Source organism: Vipera ursinii, assembly GCF_947247035.1.
Source record: "Vipera ursinii genome assembly, chromosome: 2".
NCBI classification, from domain to species: domain Eukaryota; kingdom Metazoa; phylum Chordata; class Lepidosauria; order Squamata; family Viperidae; genus Vipera; species Vipera ursinii.
In genome coordinates, this window is record NC_139513.1 from 171,180,264 (window position 1) to 171,197,267 (window position 17,004).

Below are 17,004 nucleotides of genomic sequence, written 5' to 3' on the forward strand. Positions count from 1 at the left end.
TACGGTAACCCTGGAAAAGTTCTGTATTGCCAAACTCCCTCACATTGCTTCTCCAGGTGCACATTCCATCAAAGGTCTTCACAAATATTGCCATTGCAGCATCTTTGCAGTACACATGATTGTGACTCAGGCACTTGAAAACCACCATGTGTTTATATCAGTTGCGGAGTTCTGTGGTCACACGATTGCCATCTGCAACCTTCCTAGCTGTCTTCTCACAAGTAAAGTCAATGGGGTACCCCACAAGGAAGGTTGCAAGTTGTGGTCATGGGATGTCTAACTTAAAAACCAGTGATTCACTTAATAACCATGGAAATAAGGTTTTGAAATCACTTGTGATCACATAAGGCCTCAGTTAATAATCACACCCCTTGATGATGACTTTTCTGGTCCCTACTGAGAACATAAATTGAAAACTATCTCTAATCACTTTTTATGTGTTCTATTGATTGTTTGGTAGTGAAAGATTTTATTTTCCTGGGCTCCAAGATCACTGCAGATGGGGACTGTAGCCAAGAAATTAAAAGACGCTTGCTCCTGGGGAGGAAAGCCATGGCAAATCTAGACGGCACACTAAAAAGCAGAGACATCACCCTGTCAAGAAAAATGCGTATAGTCAAGGCTATGGTCTTCCCAGTTGCAATGTATGGCAGTGAAAGTTGGACCATAAGAAAGACTGAGCGCCAAAGAATTGAAGCCTTTGAACTATGATGCTGGAGAAGACTCCTGCGAGTCCCTTGGCCTGCAAGGCGATCAAACCGGTCAGTCCTAGAGGAGATCAACCCTGACTGCTCTTTAGAAGGCCAGATCCTGAAGCTCAAACTCAAATACTTTGGCCATCTAATGAGAAGGAAGGACTCACTGGAGAAGAGCCTAATGGTGGGAAAGATCGAGGGCAATAGAAGAAGGGGACGACAGAGAATGAGGTGGCTGGATGGAGTCACTGAAGCAGTAGGCGTGAGCTTAAATGGACTCCAGAAGATGGTAGAGGACAGGAAGGCCTGGAGGAACGCTGTCCATAGGGTCGCGATGGGTCGGACATGACTTCACAACTAACAACAACAACATTGTTTTTGTTGTTGTTGTAATTAAGTGGTCAAAAACCTGGAAAGAGGGGTAGCTACCAACTTCAGAAAGATCCACGTGAGTGTACTAAGAGGATGAACAATATTATCGAAGTATCTGATCCTTGATTATTGCCCATCTTCAATCTAAAGAATGATTCTCACTAACAGCAAAAGCAACTCTTTTGAAACAGTGGAAACTCTTTTATAATGATGAAACAATCAAACTTTCACATAACAGATTGTAGGGAGAATGGGGGTATTAATGTCTGATTATTTTTATTATTGTTAACAATATTTTCTTTAATAATAACAGAAAAAGAATAAAATACAAAGAAAATTATGATAAAAATTCTCAAAGAAAAAAATGTGTTTTAAAAGAAGTAAAACAGAAAAAAGAAACAAAGTATATCATAAGTTAACAGTTACAATTCTATATCTACTTATCTTTGTAAATATTATTCAAGTGTGTAGATATTTATTTTGGATACACTTACATAACTATCATTATTTTTAACCTACTGTATTTTGTATAAGTGAGTTCCATATCTCACTATACTTGTCCATACAAAGTCTACATTTACAGACAATCCACTCATAGGTGGACAGTGTAACCAGGTCTTCAATCCACTGAGTAAAATGAGTCACACATTAATCTTTCCAAAGCTGCAATATCAGTCTTTTGGCCAAAGTAGGGGGGCAGAGAATTATGTTGTCCAGTTGTCAAAATCCATGTAATAGTTACGTAATTCAAGAGAATACTATCCTTTAAAAAATTAGCTTTTGCTGCAGTCATGTTTATATAGTCCACTACTTTCTCTCAAAACTTAGTAAATATAGGTAAAGGTAAAGGTTCCCCCGCACATGCGTGCTAGTCGTTTCCGACTCTAGGGGCCGGTGCTCATCTCCGTTTCAAAGCCGAAGAGCCAGCGCTTGTCGGAGGATGTCTCCGTGGTCATGTGGCCAGCATGACTAGACACCAAAGGCGCACGGAACGCTGTTACCTTCCCACCAGAGTGGTCCCTATTTTTCTACTTGCATTTTTACATGCTTTCGAACTGCTAGGTTGGCAGAAGCTGGGATGAGTAACAGGCGCTCACTCTGCTACGCGGCACTCGGGATTCGACCCGCCAAACTGCCGACCTTCTGATTGACAAGCTCAGCGTCCTAACCCACTGAGCCACCGCATCCCTTAGTAAATATAGGATAATGTAAAACAAATGTTTTAAAGAAGCATTACCCATATTAATCACTAATTAGTAGTCTGAATTGGGGGTCACGAGAGTATAGGCCCAGAAAATAATGTTCATTGCCACAACTCATTTCTTGAATGTGTGTAATAGCAAATGTTTTCCTTCCAAAATGTACAACAATGAAGAATTATAGTGGAAGGTCAGGATAGCGACAGCCAAATAACATATTTTCCAGCAATTCCTGGATTTGACTACTTCATGCTTTAAGGCTTAAGTATGTTAATTATTCCTTCATGAGGACAGCTCACTCAGAATTGGAGTGGTCAAAGAAGCATCAAACTTACACATTTCAGTAGCTTGATTTCATCCACAGCTGTTTCTGTATAATGTACGGCACTTTTCACCACTTTGAGGGCCACAAAGCGCTTCCGCCTGGAATGATGGGAGGAGAGAAGGACAGAGTTAGTTAGTCCTGGCTTCCTTAGTTCTCATGTCAAGAAAAGACATTATCTCCCACTTGAAAGTCTCAGCTTCTCAGCCTTTTGGCTAAAACTGCTGTAAAGAAAACAAAGCTAGGGTTATACATTTTTAAAAAATGGAGTTCAAAACAAAGCTTTAGGGATCTCAAAGACGCTTTTTTCTTCAAAAGGCAACTGGATTTTTTCCTTGAGGAGGAAAAAGAAGAAAAGGTTTTGCTTCTCATCGCTTTCTTCTTCTTCTTCTTCAAGGAAAAAACAGCCAAGTTTTGAAGAAAAAAGCACCTCTGAGAAAATTATGACCTGGATGACTGAGAATCTCCATTGACAAAGCCTTAGGGATTCATTCATTCAGCAATTATAAGGTTGCCCCATCCCAAAAGTGATCCTGGCAGCATACAGGGGATAAAACCACAGCAACAATAGTTTAATGAGGCAAAAATAGACTGGTTCTTTGACTAAATGCACTTGGACTACCTTTGTCCCCATCCTCCAGGACCTCCTTTGAACTTAGCTAGCCTTTTGCACTTCAATCAGAAGGTAATTAGAAAATGCCCCATTTCCCCATATTTGGTATTCTTAAGATTTTGCCTCAGATCAGGAGGCGTTGGCTCTTTGGCAAGCAGTCAAAGATAGCAATTACACCCTGATGTCTGTTTTCCAATTAAATCTATCCCTCAAGGATGTCTGCTGTCTCCACTTTTTGTTCATTTTAGTAGAAAATGAAAGGACTTTGGTATATTAGCTGGTTTTAAAACTGATAATTAGAAGACAAAGAGGTTAATAAAAAATGAAATTAGAAGATCAAATAGAAATGATGGAGAAAACTGGTTTTAAAACTGAGAAAAAAGTAAAATAGTTCAGAATTACTACTGTATGACAAATTGTCTCTTATATCAAAATAATTATGTTAAGAAATGGGATGAAATTAAGGTCACGTTAAGATGGGAGTAATTAGAATTGTCAAAGTTAGGGAGAATTTCTCATAACAATGCATGTTTTGCCAAGAATGCTTTTTGCTTTAAACAACACCTGTTGTTGTGATTCAGGGTCAGCCTGTGGGTTCGGCAGTTGGGTCGGATGACTCAGAGGAGGAGGGGGGTGTTGAAGAGCTTGCTGAGGGGGTTGAAGATCTTGCTGATGAGAGCCCTCAGCCAGGCCCCTCCCACCTGGTCACGACGGAGACCCAGCTGTGTGAGCCTGACAGCGTGGATGAAGATGACCCCCAGCTGGCCCTGTTCAAGGACGCCTGACGCAGGAGGCAGTCAATCAGGAGTAAACAGAGGAATGCAATGGGGCACCTCGGAAGGAGGCAGAGAGAAGCCACGCCCTGAACTGTATAAAAGGGGAATGCGTGGGAGGGCTGGTTTGCTGAAGGCAACCGCTTGATTAGTTCCTGTTTCATAGCTCCTGTTTCATGGTTCGTGTCTTGCTTTGCTCTGTTTTATGTTAATAAATTTGGCAGGCTTAATTCCAGCCTCTTGCCGTTTGTAAAGGGGTTGTCCCTGCCTTTTCTGCAGGGCCGGTAGCAGGCTGGTACAGAACACCTGTTTTGCAACTGATTGTCATTTATACAATGACAATTTAGTTGTCAATTTATACATGTCCATTTTTTTCAAATACAGTGACAAAATGATATATCTAAATGTACACGGCAATAGGGAAAAAACCCACAAGTTAAATATAAAGTGCTATAAAATGCAAAGAAAAGAGGATTGCATTTACCAGATTTGAAATTATATTTTGCTGCTTGTTGCTGAGAAACATGAGACTTTTAGTCAGAAGGTCACAACCTGAACTTTGAATGGCATGGATATTTATGGTACAAAAAAGTGAATGTGAACTTCAAAATTCATTTTATCAGACATTCCATATTGACAATATGGAATAGATATAAAATTGCGGCCAAAAACACTCTTATGGCTCCTAATTCATGAAGCTTATCACAGAAGAGAACCAGCAGACAAGGACAAATGATTGATATATTGGGAATTATTGGAAAACCATCAATGGGAATTTATAATTAAGTCGTGAGCAATTAATAGAAGGACATAGTAATTTATTTTCCCATTTATGATTACCAGAAAGATTCACAATGGATAAAATGATTTATGGTGTGAAGCAAAGTAAGAATTTGAAGTATAATTGTTGCTAAATTGCTAAAATGTATAAACTTTTGTAGAAATTTGAAACAGAAAGTACAGGTTGAAGAATGTATGATACGGTGGGCCAGGAATTCTGGTTATAATATATAAATGGGAAAATACATAGTCAAAAGGGTTGAAATTTAGTTATGGTTTTAAAGAGATTTTTTAAAAAATAAAATGATGTACGTGACACCAAAGAAATTATCTAGAATGTATAAAGATCTGACACTATCCACTATGGAGGAATGGTTGGTGACATTGACAGATTTTGCTGAGATGGCTAAACTAACTTGATTAGAGAAAAGGCACCATCTACATTTATTAGTGACTGGAAACTGAAACTGGATATTTTTTCATTTTGCATAAAAATGAAAAAAATGAACTTGTTATTTACAGCTTTGTTGAATTAGACAGGGCAGATTGTAGAAAGAAGAGTATTGTGATATCACTAAAAAAGAGAAGTTAAAATATAATTGTACTTATAACTGCTGTAAAGAATATTGAACGCCACTACTTTGTAAATTTTTTCTTTCTTTTCTATTTTTCTTTAACTTTTTTTGCACTGTTTGCTTTCTCTGTTTGTTCTTCCTTACTTTATATTAGTTTTAATCTTCATTTTAAAAGTTTCATTTTTAAAAAAAACCCAAATCTATCCCTATGACAAGTTGCTAATTCGCATCTCAAAGGGAGAATACACCCTTCCTAATTCCCGTTTCTTACTTTGGATTTAGACAGGAAATAAAGAAGTTTTATGTATCCCGAGTGCTGCGTAACAGAGTAAGCGCCTGTTACTCGTCCCAGCTTCTACCAACCTAGCAGTTCGAAAGCACGTAAAAATGCAAGTAGAAAAATAGGGACCACTACGGTGGGAAGGTAACAGCGTTCCGTGCACCTTTGGTGTCTAGTCATGCCGGCCACATGACCACAGAGACGTCCTCGGATAAATGCTGGCTCTTCGGCTTTGAAACGGAGATGAGCACCGGCCCCTAGAGTCGGAAACGACTAGCACACATGTGCGGGGGAACCTTTACCTTTACCTTTTATGTATTTCTAGATCTCTTCCTTTTTAACTCTCCTTATAAATATGTTTCCTCGAGCTCCTAAGGGCTTCATGGACATATCCATGTATTTTTCTTGGAAATATATGGCTATATATTTCCAAGATACATATGATCTTGGAAATATATATATATATATATGAAATATATATTTCCTTTCTTCTGGGATGTTTTTTTCAACTGCCCAGTCTAGCCTACAGCTCTGGTAAATCTTAGCAGCTTTCCATCAACAAGATCCAGTCTCATTTTCATAGTGGCCAAGCCCACCAGACAATACCATCTAGTTTGGCAATACATTGCAACCTGATCACTTTTAAAATGTTAGCTGAATATCTATTATTCTCTTTCAGGGACATTCCTTGCCTATTTAATATAGGGGGGAAAAATAAGTGTGCCATTCACTGCTATTTCTTAAAAGTACTTACTGAATGTCCCAACACAGCCAGACAGTCGAAAAGTGTCCCCATCCAAGTTTCCGTACCACATGATAGCGTCCATTGAAGAGATCCCCAATCTTTACTGGATAATACCCACCTAATATGGAACAAAGAAGAGGCCACTTAATATACTAGCTGTCATTGTCATGGCATAAAGCCCTAAATGGCATGGGTCCGGGTTATTTACGGGAGCACCTTTTGCCGGTGTTAACTTCCCATCGCCCTGTGCGCTCCCACAGAGAGGGCCTCCTCAGGGTGCCGTCGGTCAGGGAATGTCGACTAGCGGCCCCCAGGGGGAGAGCATTCTCTGTGGGCGCGCCTGCCCTCTGGAATCAGCTTCCAGTTGAGCTCCGGATGGCTCCCGACCTTTGCTCGTTTCGCCGCGACCTGAAGACTTGGCTATTTGAACTTGCCGGCCTGGACTGAGGGACTGGGATTTTAGATCTTAAATTTTAAAAATGTTAAATTTTAGCATGTGTTTATTGTTTAGGGCTATTTGATTTAATCTCATTTTAATTTTTTATACATTATGTGTTGTTTATAGTGTTTTAATTGCCCTGTACACCGCCCCGAGTCCCTTCGGAGAGGGGCGGTATATAAATCCAAATAAATAAATAAATAAATAAATAAATAAATATGAGGCAACTATGCGCAGATACACCTACTGCCTTCCTGATTAGTCTCAGGTTCCATCTTGTGCTTAAAACAAATGCTCATACATTTCAGTTGTTGTTATTTTTCAGGAATGTAAAAGTGAAAACCCAAACAGATCAGACAAAAACAGCTTCTAAATGGAATATCTTGTTCCAGCAAAGGAGAGGCAGACTTCTCTGCAGACAGCATTCAGGACTCAAAATGATGCTGCCAGCAACAAAGACAGACAGCCCCTCCCCTCCACTTAAGAGACCCCAGGCCATTCCCTGCATTGCTCAGATACCTCGGCAGTAATCTCGGGGGTCCTCTTGCTCCTCGTCATCCGATCCCAAGAGCCCGCTTCCAACTGCAGCAGGAAGAGGCAGGGGGGGCACGGAGGGCGGGCGGGCAGGGTCATCTGCGCAGGAAGGACTAAGTGGCCTAATAATGAAGAGATTGAGGGAAAGGGGGAGAGAGACAAGAGATGGGCAAAAAGAGCCATCAGAAGGCACTCCAAATTTCAAAGTTATTTATTTCACAAGCAGCTGAGAAACATTCCTTGTCTATTTCTAATTGAAAGTCAACAACTGCTCATATAAATTACTACAGCAAACTGTCCCACATTGGTTAGACTATACCTTCCGCCATACCAAGCTTAAATGGCTAACAAGCCTGGGAAGACTGTATTACAGAATAACAATGAAAAGTGTAATTTCATTTGTTCATATTCCTCCCATTTCTCTGAATTTCTCAAATTCTTTTAGATTTCAGCCCTCAGAGAGTGGGGTGGGCATTAACGTTTTGTCGCCATTACTCTGTTAAAGCTATCAAATTCCCATTGTCCGCCTTGGGAGATTCTCTGTACGTACCTATTGGCTTCTATTTCAATCTGTGCTGTTTTCCCCATCTTGACAGCTTTAAAGGGCAGGGGGTGGGAGAGATTCACCGTAGCCAACTTGAAAGGGGAATTAACTGGCAGCAAGAGAATGAATTAACTCGGCTACTCCTATGGATTTTCAGCTCCTGATCAAGGAAAGGAAGCCTTCTGCGTCTCTGTTGTCTTCCCCAGGGAGAAGATAACATTCCTCAGAGGAAAACTTCCAGATTTGTGAGGGAGCTTCCAATTCTGGTGCAAATGTCAGGCCTCAAGACAGTCTCTGTCAAAGCAGAGCAGGCTAGTGGCTGGCACTTTATCTGTCCCACATGTTCCCTTCATTAGTAAAAGAGGCATTAATACCTTGTGAGCTCAGAAACTTCCTCTCCCGTCAGAGCCCAAATGTGCACACAGACAAGAGATAGACGGGGTGTTAAAAATAACCTAGCAGTTTCCAGCAGCTGCCACCCAGGATGGAAATGGAATTTGGAGTGGGGAGGATAGGATACACCAGAGAAAGGAAACAACCCCATGTTTCTGAGGGCCACTGAAGAGGTGGCAGATGGGGACTCCAAAAACTGGATGCTCTTCCATTTAAAAAAACAACAACACTCCTAGCTGTCATGGGCATGCTGTGGCACAGCTTCTTATTCTTCTGTGGAGAACTGGCATAAATTTGGCATAAATGGTACAATACACACAGCAAAAGCAAGGAAGGGTCCTATGGCACCTTGAAGATTAACCTTATTACTGCAATTAGGCTTGGTGGGCCACATATCCACTTCATCACCTAATCTGTAAGTTGGCACAAGACACTGCTGGTTTTGCTAAACAGACTTACCCATTTACTCATCTCCTTGTTTCAAGCAGGCTCTCGGTAAGAAGAGTTGCTTGCTTTAGCACTTAGCTACAACAGAACTCCCCAAAACTCTTCCCTCTTCACGTTGAAGGGCTTTTGCTCTTTTTAAATTGCAAGCAATCACCCAGGAAGGAGGAGACAAGCAAGAAATAGGATATAAGGATAAGGTAAAGGAAGGAAGTAGCATCTTCACCATCCTAAGTCCTGATTAAAGGCTGGCATCTACAAGAAGCTAGAAAATCTCTAGGGAAGCAAGCCAAAGGCTGCTGCTTCACAAATCCATCTACCTCTAAGGAAAAGGTAAACAAGTCTAGGCAGAAAGGGATTCCTTTTGCTCCGATACGTGTGTATATATTTAAACATAACATTTTTGACTGGAATTTATTTTCTCTACACTAGATTTGCATGTGTCTTGTGCTACTTGAAATTTCTGTACAGCAGAGATGTTTCAGAGTAGTAGACAGCATTATTTTGTTATCTACTTTTGGGTCTTATATTTTCCTTTATGTTTTTTTTATTTGAGGTTCTATCAGAATGCTGTCTGTGATTTGAATGACTACATTTTTATCTCTTCAAGTACTGAATGCTTTGCACGCCAATACTAAAAAGTTTAAAATAAACTTTTATGTACTTTATTTCCTCATTTTTAATGAAGTTTGATTTTGCTTATCACTTGTGAAATTGATCTACCTACACACAAAGAAGAAGGAAGGGCTGACTTCTCAGGTTATGTGTCTCAAATGCTATAGAAACATAAGCTGACATATAGAATGTGTTTATTTCTCCCCACCCCACCCCTTTAATCTGCCAGGAAAACAAACAAGATATAGGAGCCCTATTTCTCTCACCTACAAGGTTAAGGGAACACCAGGAGAAGTGCCCTACAGGAGCTAAGGGGTGGCAGCAGTCATTATGAAGCCACTAGACCAGGGGTGTCAAAACTTGCAATGTCACTTGACATATCGTGACTTTTTTGCCATTGCAATGGGATGGGCACGGTTTCGCTATGATGCATCCATCCCACAGGCTGGCAGTTTGACACCCCTGCACTAGACTAAGGTATAAGGCAGAGTTAGAAAGTATAGATCCAAGGGGCTTCTGGGAAAGAAGATTTGAAACTGCCAATTTGAAACTTGAACCCTAGACTCAGCATGTTGTTACAATTGTGAAGGATCTTTACCTAGCATCTTTTCTGACTATTTTGTGCATCAGTGAAACACTATTAGAAAAACTCAAAAATGTTACAGCAGTTATTGTTGTAAGAGGCTTGGGCCCACTTAACAAAATCTATACCCACTTTTTTTTTCTTTTCAGCCCTCATAATACAGCATTGAAGCTAATTTCATGAACCCATTGATGTGCATCGTCTCTATTTACATATACATTACGTGATGCGTATTTTATGGTGAAAAAACGTTTCTGGGGGGGAAAAGCACTTTTCTAAAATGCCCATCTGCACCAAACCCTAAAAGCTGCTTTACATCAGCGGTGCTTAAGGCAGTGGGGGGGAATGAGGACGGCCAATTCGTATATAAGCAATTTACACGTGTGAACCAGCCCTGGGCATCTCAATTCTGCAACTGTTGTGTTTAAAAGCCAGTTCACACGCTGGGATGACCTGCAACTGACGTGCAAAGAGCACTTTGCATGAAGAACCGCAACTTGCAGAGCCAGGATGAGTTCGCACCTACACAAATCGTCCCGAAGGCGGGGTCGCCGCCGCCCCCACCCCCCACCCGGAAAAACCTCCGAGACCGCATTCAGCGACCCCTCTCTATTCCTCCCCCCACCCCCACCCCCCCCGCTCGCATCGCTCCACACTCACCCCGCGGGGATCCCGCTCTCTGCCGGCGGAGGGGGCGGCGCCTTTTCTTTCTTATGTTTCTTCTTTTTGCCACGGCTGCTCCCCGGGCCTAGGGAAGAGGGGAGTAGCGCGAGATCGATCGGCGCGCCGGGGCTGGAGAGAGCCTCGCGCCGCCAAAGTTTGGCGGGCAAGCCGGCGATCGGCATTCAGCGGCCAAGTGGAAAACCCCCCACCTCCTCTCCTGCACCTGCTGCGGCCCCTCCTCCGTGCAACCGCCGGCAAATCCCCCGCAGCCCGCAAGTTCTCCCGCGCGCCCGCCCTTCTTACTTTCCAAGGCAGCCCCGCCCGGGCGCGCCCCCCCCTCCTCACCTTTTTTGCTGCTCATCGCCCCCCCTGCCCCGGTGAGCTCCATACAAGAGGATGGCCCTGCTGCGCCTGCGCAATCCGTCCCCCTTCCCGCCCGCAAGAGCGGCTTTTACCCCGCCACGTGAGGCCGGAGGGGGAGGAGCCCACTCCCAGCTTTGCACTGATGGGACCGAAAGGGGGAGAAGAGGGCTTAAAAAAGACTTTTTCACGGCGTATCCGCCGCCATTGTAACTGAATCCGACCCCCTTTCCCAGCATTAGAGCCTGCTCCAGAGAGCCAAGTCTTTCCATATTGTATCCAAAGCATGGCAATGTGAGGCAGCTCGTCTGCCACGAGTAAGGATTGATTTCTTTAAACGATCCGTCGGTTTGCTTTCTTGGCTATCTCTGGTATACTCGGGAGTCTTCCCCAACATCATAGTCCAGAGGTATTAATACTCTTCCTACCGGGCCCCCTGAAAGTCAACTTTTGCTTCTCTAGAGAGTTACTAAAGACTATCCTGGCTTGCATGATCTTTGTAGGTATAGACCAGGGGTAAGCAACCTCGGCTCTTTTATGACTCGTGGACTTCAACTCCCAGAATTCCTGAGTCAGCTGTGCTGACTCAGGAATTCTGGGAGTTGAAGTCCACGAGTCATAAAAGAGCCGAGGAATTCTGGGAGTTGAAGTCCACGAGTCATAAAAGAGCCGAGGTTGCCTCCCCCTGGTATAGACGCATCCCAGCCTCTAAATATCTTTTTTCCAAGATCTTCATTACTGCTCTGCCAAATGCTAGTCTGCAGTGCATTTCTTGACTGCTTGCTCTTTTGCAGTTGATGGTTGATCTCAAAAGATTGTAAGCCACCCTGAGTCTTCCGGAGAAGGGTGGGATATAAATGGGATTAAATAAAAAAAGGCAGAAGCAGCCTACAACATCAGTATCTCCAGTGTCTGCTGCTTTTATTCCTATTATCACCTAAATTAAATATTTTTAAAGTGTTGGGGGAAAAAATACTTAACTTTGAAGCCCAAACTATACTTCTGTAGAATAGATGACATGTTTCAGATATTGAATTTGGTATTCAAGTACTGAGTTCTTGCATCCTGGTTTTGGCACTATGTAGCAATAGCAGTTAGACATATACCGCTTCATAGTGCTTTACAACAAGGGTCCCCAATCCCAGGGCCATGGGCCGCTACTGGCCTGCAGTCCATTGGGAATCAGGCCGCTGAAGCAGCAGGCGAGCACGCAAAGCTTCATTTGTGCATGTGCACGATTTAGGTTGTGTGCTCAAAAACATTTCCCCCCCCCCCCGCCACTGGTCCAAAGAACCAAAAAGATTGGTTATCATCATCATCATCATCATAAGTTGGAAGGGAACTTGGAGGTCATCTAGTCCAACCCCCTGCTAAGGCAGGAAACCCTATACCATTTCAGGCAAATGGCTGTCCAGTCTCTTCTTAAAAACTTCCAGTGTTGGAGCATTCACCGCTTCTGGAGGCAGGTTGTTCCACTGGTTAGTTGTTCTAACTGTCAGGAAGTTTCTCCTTAGTTCTAGGTTGCAGGGAGTCCCCCTGCTTTACAGCACTCTGAGTGGTTTACAGTGTCACCATATTACCCCCAACAATCTCAGTCCTCATTTAACAAACCTCGGAAGACGGAAAGGCCAAGCCAATCTTGATCCCCATCTTCAGCCTGCGGATAGAGTTAGCCTGCAGTACTGCATTCTAACCACTGTGCCACCACGGTTCCTGGGTATGCCCTGGATATCTGACTTCTACACTTGTCCATCTCCTTTTCATACGGATAGAGTCCTTAAGGATGATGCGTTCAGCTTTGTGGCATCCTGTTATTCAATTTGTAATATGTTTTGAATACAATTCCTTCGTTAGTTCCTAAGTTCGTTATCTCTTAATTGAAATTACAAGAAGTTAGCGAAGAAATAATACTACATCACTTGTGTTTTGGTAGATAGGAGCACTGAAAGACCGGGCTGTGGATAGACCATTCTAAAGAATTCTAGCTATGTAATAGTCACTTGACGCTGACTCGAAGGCACATATTTGTAATAGGGCTTGGATCAGTGGTGGGATTCAAATATGTGAACAACCAGTTCTCTATGTGGATGCCACTTCCGGAAGTCCATTCTGGGCCTGGGCAACAAAAAATTAGCTACCGGTTCTGCCAAAGTGGTGTGAACCAGCTGAATACCCCCACTGGATTGGATCACCTAAAAGGAGTCCTTGCAGATTTTACTCTTGCTAGTTGTTGCCAACTATAGGGAGCTGTGTTCATCTCCATTTCAAGGCCATTGAGCCAGCGCTGTCCAAAGACATTTCCACGGTTATGTGGCCAGCCTGACATCACATAACACTGTTACCTAAGGATTACTTTATTACAAATCAATCTTGTTTCGGCTCCAAAAATAAGTAGAGTTGGGTTTCCTTACTACACAACTGGAAGACAACCAGGCAGTTCCTGGGCTAGAGCTAGGCTAAAAGGTTGAAAGAAGATAGTACTGTAATGGTAAATTACCCAAATATATGAAGTCACGCTCACCTTTGTAGCATCTTTATCTTACACTGTTTGTGTTTTAAGAATAATAGGACTGGGCATTCTCTTTGGGGAAATACCTGCAGCATCTCCAGATTTCTTTGTCCATAGTAGACAAATTAACATGCTGGAAATTATACGCATATGTATGTGCTTCCCAAGCTAGCCAATAGCCATTAATGGTTGATAATGGTTTATCTGCTTCACAGCTACTTTTGTGTCTTGGTGCATATGTACATGTACAATAATATATCTCAGTTCTTACAGTTCTCTCAAGGAGGATTCATAATCATGAGAGGCATTAAATACCCTATTTAGGAATACCATTCTGCCAAATTATCAAGTATAATCCTGTTTGGTTCCCAAAAATGGACCAGTCCCTTTTCAGTGGAATGATAAATTTCCATGGTCAATAAGCATAAATGACTACCTTTAACTTTTAAAGAAATAATGTTTGCATTTAGAATAGAGATGGATAAAGGTTTGCTCAACTGTTTGCTCTCCCTGACCAAAGCTCTTGTCTTTCATTTTAGTCGCTGTCATTAATCACACTTATAGAATGATAAAAGTTTGGAGGGGCCCTTTAAGTCTTTGAGCTCAACCCTCTAATTTACCCTCTAGTTTTCCAGTTTAAAGCCTCCATGACAAATGATGATGCAATCTCTGCTTAACATTTCCAATGAAAGGGAATCTACAACTTCCCCTTGAATTGGATTCACTGCTGTCTGCCTGTAACTTCTTGGCTCATCTTTTAAGGAGAGGAGTCAGATGGATTCAGGCAAATAAAAGAGGTTAAAGTTATAAATCTAAGTGACAAATTAAAAATACGCATATTTCCAGATCTAGACAAAGCCTACTTCAGGATTCTTAAAGGACTCCAATATGAAACTGATAATGATCAGTTTTTACTTATTTCCAAGAATTGGAAAACTACTAATATAACTGCAATTTTAAAAAGTAATAAAAAGATACAGAAAAGTATTGTCTGTCCTTTATATCTGGATAAAGTGCCAGAAAGGTCATTAGTAAAAAATAAACATATTCTTAAATTTATTATTCCTGGAATATTTCATAATGTTCTGCTTCTGTCACATTAAAGACTATGGATTAAAATAACTGAGCATTCAACCCTGGAACTGCAGATTGTGAACCCCATCTTAGAATCTGTAAGTAAATCAGACAACAGTATTTTTCTGAAAAGTTTTTTTTAATTCTTAAAAATGTCATTAAAATAAATACAATCCCAGAGCAGAAGACTTCCTTATATACATAAAATTGGGGAGGAGAGGGCAATAGATAGGAAGAATTAAAGACCAATTAGAGTCTAGTGTTTATACAAAAAATTCTTTAAAAAAATGATATCACCAATTGCAATATTAGTGCATTACAAGCCAGGAAATCAGTTCTGGAAGGGATAAAATTCCCCCAATCCCAATCCCAGATCTGTAGTGGTCAGCACAAAATTGCCCATTAGTGCGCTGCTCAAAAGGGGGACACTGTAAGCAGATACCCTTCTTGTAGGGTATCCAAAATAAATACACCATTTTTATTTACAAAGCCAGTGTTCCAAACAGGGATTACTCCCTTTGCAGTTAGTTTTTATAAAAAGACAGAATGAGCACCGAGTGCAAAAGAGCCTTATAGCGTCCATGCAGTTAAGGCACTAGGGGTGGAAGAAGGGAAGCAGTGGTTTTGGCCATTTTAAATTATTTTAGATGCCTCTGAGGGAGATTATGCAATGCTGTCTGGCACCTGAAAATGTTGCTGATCATGTTGTGATTCAGGGTCAGCCTGTGGGTTCGGCAGTTGGGTCGGACGACTCAGAGGAGGAGGAGGGGGGTGTTGAAGAGCTTGCTGATGATGGCTTTGAGGCTCTGCAGAGCCCTCAGCCAGGCCCCTCCCACCTGGTCATGACGGAGACCCAGCTGTGTGAGCCTGACAGCGTGGATGAAGATGACCCACAGCTGGCCCTGTTCAAGGACGCCCGACGCAGGAGGCAGTCAATCAGGAGTAAACAGAGGAAGGCAATGGGGCACCTCAGAAGGAGGCAAAGAGAAGCCACGCCCTGAACTGTTTAAAAGGGGAATGCGTGGGAGGGCTGGTTTGCTGAAGGCAACCGTTTGAATAGCTCCTGTTTTATAGCTCCTGTTTCATGGTTGGTGTCTTGTCTTGCTCTGTTTTATGTTAATAAATTTGGCAGGCTTTATTCCAGCCTCTTGCCGTTTGTAAAGGGGTTGTCCCTGCTTTTGTTGCAGGGCCGGTAGCAGGCTGGTACAGAACAGATCAATGGATAGTGGAGAATTTTCAGGATGGGTCTACTTGCCCCTCTTCAGCAATTAACAGAACATGGTTGCTGTGTAGTAAGCCACACTGAAGTAGGGAAGATTTACTTCTGAGTAAATATGCTTAGGTTTGCAGCTATTGGTATTGGATCTGGGTGGGCCATTGATTTAGGAATGTTACAAGTCAGTCACTTTGTTCTCTACAAGAGCTGCAATCTGTTGCAATCGATATGCTAGCTGCATCTTTTGGCCCATTGGATCTTCTTCTAGTGCACTGATTATCTGCAGAAAACACATACCAACAAAACCAGTTGAATTCCTGCCCGTCCTTTTCAGAAATCTTTTGCTACCTTTTCTCTTCTGCGTTCAACCAATCTCCACCACCTTCAACAGTAAGTATTCTCTCCCCACTCCCCATGACTAAGTTCCAATAAATAAAATACCTGATCATAGTATTTGTTAATATAGTTGTAAAGTTCTTGCAGAGCCACCAAGCAATTGAGATCAGAGGAATATTTCTGCCAAGACAAGATACAAAACAGTAGTAGTTTTGTCAATCACTTTCCATATCAATACAGGCAAATCACCATTATACATGTATTTATATACATACAATTGTCCAAATACTAGACTACCCTTGCCATCTGCATCTTTAATAATTCTACAAAATTATAATTTGTGTCGGTTTAGCAAATCAGGGAAGTGAACAACCATCACAGCACTCTCAATTCAAGGGCCATCCCAGAATTTTATTTTTTTTGTCTTGTGCTAGTAGCCTGTTTCCATTTTGTGCAAATCCTATTCAGAACTAATGTGACATACTTTCAAATAAAACTCATTCTAAATGGCGTATGCCTAATCTGTTGTACTTTTACTCAACTCATATTTCCCTGTGCTACCGTGGCAGGGTAGGGGTTCCAAGCAGTCTCTACTGTCAAACTAAAGAAGAAGCGGTGTTTTTTAAAAAAAAAATGAATTGTTGGGCTGCCCCAAATGTAAGACCATGTGTATGCAGAGACACACAAATGTATCCGAAGGCACTCTTGTAATATACAAGCTGGACCTTCTACTTCACTTGTGAATTAAGAGGGATTGGTTATGTTTCAAAGAACTAGTATAAAATTACTGAAAAATAGCAACCATGAAGCACACTTTGAATCTGCAGAAGTATTATAGAAATTATCACAATTCACGCAAGTAGGGCTTTTTTGTAGTATGAAACAAATGTTGGCTTTAGGCTTGCTGACATGAGTGTTCACCTGTACAGGAAAAAGTTGT

General features: G+C 41.9%; 2 protein-coding genes across 12 annotated transcripts in view; both read right to left on the reverse strand.

Moving 5' to 3' along the window:
- SRPK3 (SRSF protein kinase 3) overlaps positions 1 to 10,980 on the reverse strand; it is a 37,481-nt gene extending 26,501 nt beyond the window's left edge. For 2 of the 5 annotated variants that reach the window (XM_083351429.1, XM_083351430.1), the window contains exons 1-5: positions 10,915 to 10,980; positions 10,567 to 10,654; positions 7,313 to 7,449; positions 6,364 to 6,472; positions 2,602 to 2,689 (exon numbers count right to left, since the gene is read on the reverse strand). In XM_083351429.1, the coding sequence (XP_083207555.1) occupies positions 2,602 to 2,689; positions 6,364 to 6,472; positions 7,313 to 7,449; positions 10,567 to 10,654; positions 10,915 to 10,957 (465 nt within the window). In that variant the 5' untranslated portion in view covers positions 10,958 to 10,980. Of the gene's footprint in view, positions 1 to 2,601; positions 2,690 to 6,363; positions 6,473 to 7,312; positions 7,450 to 10,566; positions 10,760 to 10,914 lie in introns of those variants that run through there. The other 3 variants (XM_083351427.1, XM_083351428.1, XM_083351431.1) reach the window with 2 other exon arrangements.
- Positions 10,981 to 14,650: 3,670 nt separating this feature from the next.
- Positions 14,651 to 17,004, reverse strand: part of PLXNB3 (plexin B3) — a 63,209-nt gene continuing 60,855 nt past the window's right edge. For all 7 annotated transcript variants that reach the window (XM_083355757.1, XM_083355758.1, XM_083355763.1 and 4 more), the window contains 2 exons: positions 16,170 to 16,244; positions 14,651 to 16,008 (listed from right to left, as the gene is read on the reverse strand). In XM_083355757.1, coding sequence (XP_083211883.1) covers positions 15,904 to 16,008; positions 16,170 to 16,244 — 180 coding nt within the window. In that variant the 3' untranslated portion in view covers positions 14,651 to 15,903. The remainder of the gene's footprint in view (positions 16,009 to 16,169; positions 16,245 to 17,004) is intronic.